Source organism: Crocodylus porosus, unplaced genomic scaffold (genome assembly GCF_001723895.1).
Source record: "Crocodylus porosus isolate Cpor-Errol unplaced genomic scaffold, CroPor_comp1, whole genome shotgun sequence".
In the NCBI taxonomy this organism is placed as follows: domain Eukaryota; kingdom Metazoa; phylum Chordata; order Crocodylia; family Crocodylidae; genus Crocodylus; species Crocodylus porosus.
The window spans coordinates 6446766-6454428 of NW_017728937.1; the positions used below are offsets into that span (position 1 = coordinate 6446766).

The following is a 7663-nucleotide window of genomic DNA, read 5'->3' on the forward strand; positions in this document are numbered from 1 at the left end:
GGTCTGGCAAGGGTCTCTCAGCTGACTTCCTGCCCTTTGGGCAGGGGGCTGGACTCGATCTCCCGAGGTCCCTTCCAGCCCTAATGTCTATGAAATCTATGAAATCCTTGTTCTGTCATCTGCCACCACTAAGAATAGCCTAGCTCGTCCTCTTTCGAATCCCCCCTTCAGGTAGTTGAAATTGTATAGTGGTGTGATAGATTTGTTTGGCTTACCTCTGCCTGCTAAGGTGTTACATGTGCTTATATTGTGAATACTGTTACAGTGGTTCACCTACAAATACCTTCTTTGTGTTACTCAGGATAAGGTCTATAAGTGGGTTTTAAGACAAGCTGATTTAGAAAGCAGTCATTTTTTGAATCCAGAAGTCTTACCTCTGCATTTTGCCCCATGAGGAATTTATTTAGACTGTGTAAGAATAGCTGAAGTCTCCCATTATTATTGCCTGTCCCACTTTTGCAGCTTCTCTAATCTCCCTTAGTATTTCATAATTACCTTTATCTTCCTGATCAGGTGGTAGGTATTACAGTCCTAATACTATGACCCTTTTATTCAAGTATGGCGTTTCTACCCACAGAGATTCTGTGGTATTTTCCCTTTCAGATAAGACTTTTATATTGTTACTGTCTTTACTATCCTTAACCATAGAATGTGCTACTCTTACATCCTACTCTGTCATTTTAAAGGCTGTTAAGTGCACAAACTCTATCAGAAAATGCAAGTTTAGAATTCATGGTACTGTTCCCTAGGTCAAATAGTGTTTGGACTGGAGGAGAAAAGCAACAGAAAGGGTAGCTAATTCTGAACAACACACAAGACTGATCATTGTTTGGGAACATTAGTGGACACATCTACATGTGTATTAACATGCCTTAGTTAATGCATATTAAATCTAGTACCTCCATTGTGAAGTACTAACAAAATGTGCATTAGCCTGTCTTAATATGCATTAACTAAAGAGCCTGGGGCACTTTTATACGTGATCTGTGGGTGAGGGGGGCAGTGTTTTAATTAGAGTGGCTCCGAGAGGCTCTTTAATTAAAGTGTCACAGCTTCTTTCGTATCAGAGTCCCTGCTGTTCAAAATGGTGGTGGGGGTGCTTGAACTAAAGCTTGTTCAATGGGCTTTAGTTCAAGTACCCCCACTACCATTCTGAAGTTCAGGGACGCTGATGCACGAGGTGTGGGAGGCTGCTAGAGCATGGCAATTACCATGCTCCAGCAGGCATGGTTAATCAAGTCTGTTCTGATGCAGTGTAATTGCAGTGCGTCAGAGCAGCCTCCACACTCACGTACAGGCACTCAGAGTTTTTAAGTGATCTTAATATGCATTAGCTTATTTTAATGTGCATTAAATAAATAGCATATTTTAGTGACGCTTTAATGAACATTAAGATAGGCTGATGCTCATTAAAGTGCACATGTAGACATGGGAAACAAGGGGTGCCTATACACATGCAGGAAGGCTGTTCCGGTGCACTAATTACAGTACATTGGAGCAGATTCGATTAATCAAGTCTGCAAAGTGTGGTAATTACCGTGTTCCAGCAGACTCCAGCATCACATGTATCAGCATCCGTGTTGAAAATGGCAGCGGGGGCACTTTAAAGTTTGTTTGATGAGTTTTAGTTAAAGCACTCTCACTGCCATTTTTCAGCGCGGGGACACTGATACATGTGACGGGCACTTTAATTAGCACAGCTCTTGGAACCACTCTAATTAAAGCACACCCCATCCCTCCAGAGCACATATATAAATGCCCAAAGAGCAGGAAGCAAACAAGCCATTTTATTCATCAGCAAATGGGGACTTGCTGTGCCTCACTGTTCAGCTAAAACTTAGCGGATTTTAATGTTAAGAAGAGAGGAAAACATTTTCTAGTGACTGCTTTGATCCATTAGAGTTGTTTTTTAAAAAGTTAGCCAATTCAGTGACAAACTTATCTGTTGTTCACCAACCTCAGTCTCAGAAGTGGTTAAACTGTTTTTTGTTCAGTGTTCCAAAAAATAAACCACCAGAATCAGAGAACAAGCTTGAAAAAATCAACCTGAATGACTGCAAGAAGCAAGGGTTTTTGGTAATATCTTGTTATCAAGCAACTTTGTGGTTGAGAGATGTTAGATATTTTCAGACACAAAGTGCCCTTCCTCAACTCTTTCATACACTTGCTCCAACAAAAGATATCACGCAAAAAAGCACTTACGTACTTCTTACTTCTGATTTCCTTGACAATCATGGCTACAACACTCCAACTCTATTATAACCTGAATATTTAAAATTTGACAGTTTGAACAACAAAGTACAATATAACTAACTGTAGGGGTCACTGTTGCTTCACCTAGCATAAGAGCTTCTTCATAATGCAGGTTGCAGCTAGGCTTCTGTTCAATGCTGTTCTCTTTTTTTATCCTCTTCAAAATCAGCCTGAAAATTGGGAGGCAAAGTCAGGACTTGAGAGGACAATTTGAAGTTATCTGATAAAGGAGCTCCTTAAATAGAGCCCCATATAGATAAACTATATTTAGAAACACAGTAATACAGGGAGGCTAGGTATGGTGGCCCAGGAAACTGGTATTGCCAGGCTCCCTAGCTGAGATCTAGTGCTTGAGACTGAGAACAAGGACCATCACTGGAAGCACTGAACAGTCACTGGACCTCGAGTTGGGAGATGGGAAGAAGATCAGTGCAGGTGAGTGAGCTCTGCCTTGTTATCAGACCTGTAGTACCAGCTTAGACAGAAATATGGGAGGGACTACCAAAGCTCCTATCTCAGAGAATGGTGTGAAGCCAAATCCTCCTTTGCAGCAGCACAGACTCCACTGCTGGAACTAAAGCTACAGTCTGGTCATCTTCTTCATGAGCCAGCCACTACAAAGGAACTGGAAGTACAGTATGCATGGAGTCTGGGGGTGTCACTCACCTCCAGGCAATTCCAGGGAAGCAGTTCTCATGTCTTTTTTACAGATAGGCTAGGTGAGAGCAATAGAGATCCTGGACTGACATCTCTCCGCTACCTTCCCAAGTTCAGTGCTTACCCACTTGGCAACATGGCCTCTCCCACAGTGATGCTTATTCTATGGGTTTGACTATTCTGTGTGGATAATGAGGCCACTGCCAGCCTCCAAATCTTCCCTCCTATTAGGAGAAAGTTATTTTGTTATTGGTTACCATAGGATATTGGACTAAACGGAGCCCTGGTGTGATCTGCCATGGCAGTGCCTATTTCCCCACATATTGGAGCCACTCCTATGATGTTCTGTGTGACTCTGCAAAGGTTTGCACTATCTGCTTTTTGAATTTGGCAAGACAAGTGGAGTCCTAGGCAAGCCTGTATGTCACTGTTAACTAGCAAGAACTTTGTTCTTTTACACCCAGACTCAGCAGTGATTTAGGTCCTTTAAGCAAGCCGAGAAGGTATCAAAATAAGCATGTGTGTTTGCCTTTTCAGAACACAAACCATGGCATTTGAAAGCAGAAGTTTTCCCTCCACATGTTTCGGTACCTTAAAACTGTCTGAATGTATTATGCTCATACTTTCCCTTTGGTCTTTTGGTATAAGAAATTTCATCCCAAAAAAGAATGGTTACAGGTAGTTATGTGTTTGGAATACCATGTTAATTTTACCCGGACCAGAGCAGGAATCTGCAATACAGCATATATTCCATGCATGATCTGCACACAGATGTAATTGGCTCTGGATGGGTTTTCTTATGCCATTTTTTGCAGAGTCCTGGCGAAGCGAGAGATTCTGCTGTATTGTGACTTCCATGGGCACAGCCGGAAGAACAATGTCTTCATGTATGGCTGTAACAACAAAGGACCTACAGCGCAGCGGCTCCATGAGCGCATCTTCCCTCTGATGCTGAGCAAAAATGCTCCTGATAAGGTGTGTGTGAGCCTACCAGAAACATCTCTCCCACAGGAGTAGGAGACATTTTTGCTTACCTGGGAGCCCCTGAGCCCATATCCCCATGAGCAGGAACGTGTGGTTTGTGGCACCTCAAAGCCTTTTGATGTGCTGTAAAATGCACATGACACATTCATTTGTTTGTTGCATTGCATATTTGAACTCAGGGGCAAAAAGAAATCCCAGTATCTAAAAAAACACACCAAAAAAAAGTGGTGTTGTGCATGTGGCAACAGCATGCAATGCCTGAAACCAGAGGCTGGCTGGCCAGAGCCACACTACAGCTGATGGCCAGGCTCTGCACACCTAGATCGCTTGCAGCCCCAGGAGGTCCCAGGACCCCATGTAAGGCTGCTGGGGCCATCCCAGGTTCTGGCCCCAACCTCACCTATTCCACCTGGGACAATTTGCTGCGTGCTGGAGCACGCATGCCTAGGGACAAATAGTAGCGGTACAAATATGTGCTGCTGCGATTTGTCCCCAGGGAAATGCACATGCGCCCCTCAAGGGGGTACTCCACCTTCTCAGGCACAGCAGCCAGTAGGGGGGATGCCCCTGCTTCCAAGCCTGCTTCTGTTTGCCATTCCTGAAGAGTTGTCTTTGTTTTATGTTTTGGGAAGTTGACTAAGCTACTGTCATGATGTAACATGAGCATCTGCAGGAAAAGCCCAGGTTCAGGGACCATGGGGCAGATTTAAAGCTTCTTAGAAAATTTTTTTTGGATGTTTTACTATTGAGACACGAGTAATGTTCTTTTTGAGGAGGGTGACTTCCAGACCCACCACAGTCAATGTTGCCTAATAAATTTGTGGGCTAGGTTTCTACCTTTATTTGTTTAATTAAGTCTTTTGAGTATGTATGTATGTATTTTGGGTAAAATTGAGCTTCTCTAACACTGTTCATTTATATAAGCCCCTATTTTTCAATTGCTTCTAATTTCTCCAAATTTAAGTCATTTTGGGCTGAAGTTTTCCATGCTAGGGCTCTGCCTTGGCTTAATTTTTTTTTGCACAGTTTAATCAAAAATAGCTCAGCAGTTCCCAACAATGAAGAAAGGGAAAAAGTTTTGTTAATTGGTAAGTTTTGGCAAGGCAGTTTTGGCAAGTCCAAGTGATTTTCTCTCCCAGCTCTCTAAGGTCAGGCAACTGTGATTAGAAGGCAAAGGGTGATATAGAATGAAAGTAAAATTAGGATTAATATGACAGGGGGTCCTTTAGACTTCAAAACGGCTTCTCTCAGGAAAAGAGGGACGACGCCTGTTTGTTAGAAGTTTTCCTCTCCTGGAGCCAGGTCCAAGCATCTGAAGGAATTGTACACTGTCCCATTATTGTGCTATACCATTTGGGTTGGTGTTCAGTTTTCTTTTCACAGCTGCAAGTTTAAAGTCCAGAAAAGTAAAGAAGGGACAGGTCGGATTGTGATGTGGAGGATGGGAATCCCAAACAGCTACACCATGGAGTCCACTTTTGGTGGCTCGACACTGGGTAAGGGCTCTGCAGGACAGAAATGTCCCATTGCAAGGGGAAGCTGGGAAGATGGAAGGCTAGAGTCCATCTGGAATGAGGCTGCTTACTATCCTCCAGTAGATCTACTTTCTTTACCCACATTCCCCAGGTTGAGGCTAAGGGAGAGCTCAGCTGAGGTGGCACCCTCAGTTGTCTGGTGGTGCAGAACCTTTGGGGTAGTGTTTCCTGTGTGGCCAGCCTGAATGTGGAGGGAAACTGGTACTGGGAGCCACAGCACTAGGTACAGGGAGGAAGTGGAGTTTGGGCTTGCCCACATTGAATTTACTGCGGCTGGTTTCAGGGAAATGCTGCAGTAGTTTAAGTCCCCAGCATAGAGATGAGGGTTGGAGTTCAAACAAAAGGAGAGAAAAGGAGAGGGCGAGGAAAAACTTCTGTGGGACCCTGATGAACTAAGGGGGAATAAAAACCATGAAAATAGCCACAGAGGAAGGTAGCAAGAGAGCTTGGAGAGGACAGCCCCTCAAAAACCAAGGGAGGGTGCCATACTGGGCGTGTACACATGTGCCATTAGGGGGCAGCAATAAACTGGAGCTTATTGCTGGCACAGTTTATTGCTCCTGGGAAGCTCCTAGGTACGCATCTAGACCTGTGCCCAGAGTGCAGCACATTGAGCTGGGTTGCAGCAGCCCTGGCTGGCAGGGGACCCTCAGGGGGTCAGCCTGCCAGCTTGGGACTGCTCCAGCTGAGCTCATTGTGCTGTGGAGGGGCTGGCTGGGGCACAAGGGTGCTTCAGCGTGGGGCTGGCCAGCAAGCAGCCCTGGCACTGAAGTATCCTTGTGCCCCAGTGAGCTGGTCAGTGTCTACACATGTGCTGCTGCAGACGAAAACATTACCCTTCTGCAGAGTTTATTAGTTTTACATGTCCTAATAGGAGTGCATGTGTAGATGCTGAGACATTTACTGTGCAGTTAATTAGGCAACTGCACAGTAAATGTCTTGTGTAATTGTTCCCAGTGAGGAAGAGGATGGGTCACCAGTGTGTAATGGCTTTAATGTGCCAAGACAAGATAAGTTGAGAGAGCTCCAGGGAAAGAGCAATGAAGGCAATTTATCCAATATGCTCTGACATGAAAGGGCAGTGGCCAAAAGGCACTTGGGTTCTAAGGGTAGCTCTCTGAGGCAGCTAGAGCCACCTGCATGCATATTGGCAGGAAAGCAGCTAGCAGAGAGAGCAGGAAGGGTTGGAATTGAGGGGAGAGTTCACCAGGTGGGACAGAATGAGGGTTAGAGATGGAGAGCAGGCTGCTTCTCTATGCCAGCCCCCAGGGAAATGGGGCAGGAGGAGCAGCAAAGCCACATCTGAGCATGACAGCACGTACTTGTCTCTGGAATCGTTGGTAAGCTCTTGTCTGTGCTGGGCTAGGGAAGGAACTGAGAGGTGAGGTTAGCCATGGGAGGGGCTTGGGCTGGGAGCCAAAGGTGGAGGAGGCAAGATGCATGACAGATGGCAGAGCAAAGCATGGTTGTATGGTAGAGAAAGTGCATGTGGCCACAGGATCCTCTTGGGCGAGTGGGGCTGGTAGGCCGAGGTGTGGAGGAAAGAAAGAACCGTGAGGAGCTCAGTAACCAGGGCAGCCAGAGGAGAAGGTCTGCAGCAATGGCACAGATCTTAGGCTGCATGCCTAAGATCCACAGTGCTGGGGAGCACAGGGAGCCCTGCTAGGCAGTCACTTGTGTACCCCCTGCCAGATGACCTTGAGAATCGTGGCATCAAAGGATTTTAGACTATGTTTGCACCCCTACCAGGCAAGAAGAGTGACTCACACTTTACCTCAGAGGACCTCAAGTCTCTGGGCTATCATATCTGCGACACTCTCTTGGATTTCTGTGATCCTGACCGCTCTAAGGTGAGAGCCCAGCTCCTGTGGCACTAGAGATGAGACTGGGTGGGACCAAGGCAGGACCAGGGAGGATGGTGAGGGATCACCCATCTCTGCCTCCTCTGGCTTTTGTGAATTCTCTGTTTTGCACAGATTTTGCTTGCAAAGAAATTTAATTGAATTTCCAAGGAATCTATATTAGGTGGTACCATATCCCCTTGGTGGGCTCTGGGCAGTGCTGCTGTTCTATGACATCTCAATCCCCAGCTTTCCCTCTTTGGCACCTTTGGGCAGGGATCCTGCCAAGCTTATCATTCCCCAGGCTCTTCCTTAGGCCATCCCCCTGCCGTGTATTCAGAGGTTCAGCTCTAGTAACATGCAAAGAGAGGCGCACCTACGCAAGATATTTCC

The 7663-nt window shown here is 45.8% G+C and overlaps 1 protein-coding gene across 1 annotated transcript; it reads left to right on the plus strand.

Moving 5' to 3' along the window:
• The first annotated feature begins 3685 nt into the window (after positions 1-3685).
• Positions 3686-7321, plus strand: LOC109318245 (cytosolic carboxypeptidase 2-like). The gene is made up of 3 exons (XM_019547364.1): positions 3686-3885; positions 5264-5390; positions 7179-7321. The coding sequence occupies exons 1-3, from the start codon at positions 3796-3798 to the stop codon at positions 7304-7306; spliced, it is 345 nt and encodes a 114-aa protein (XP_019402909.1). The 5' UTR covers positions 3686-3795; the 3' UTR covers positions 7307-7321.
• The last annotated feature ends 342 nt before the right edge of the window (positions 7322-7663 follow it).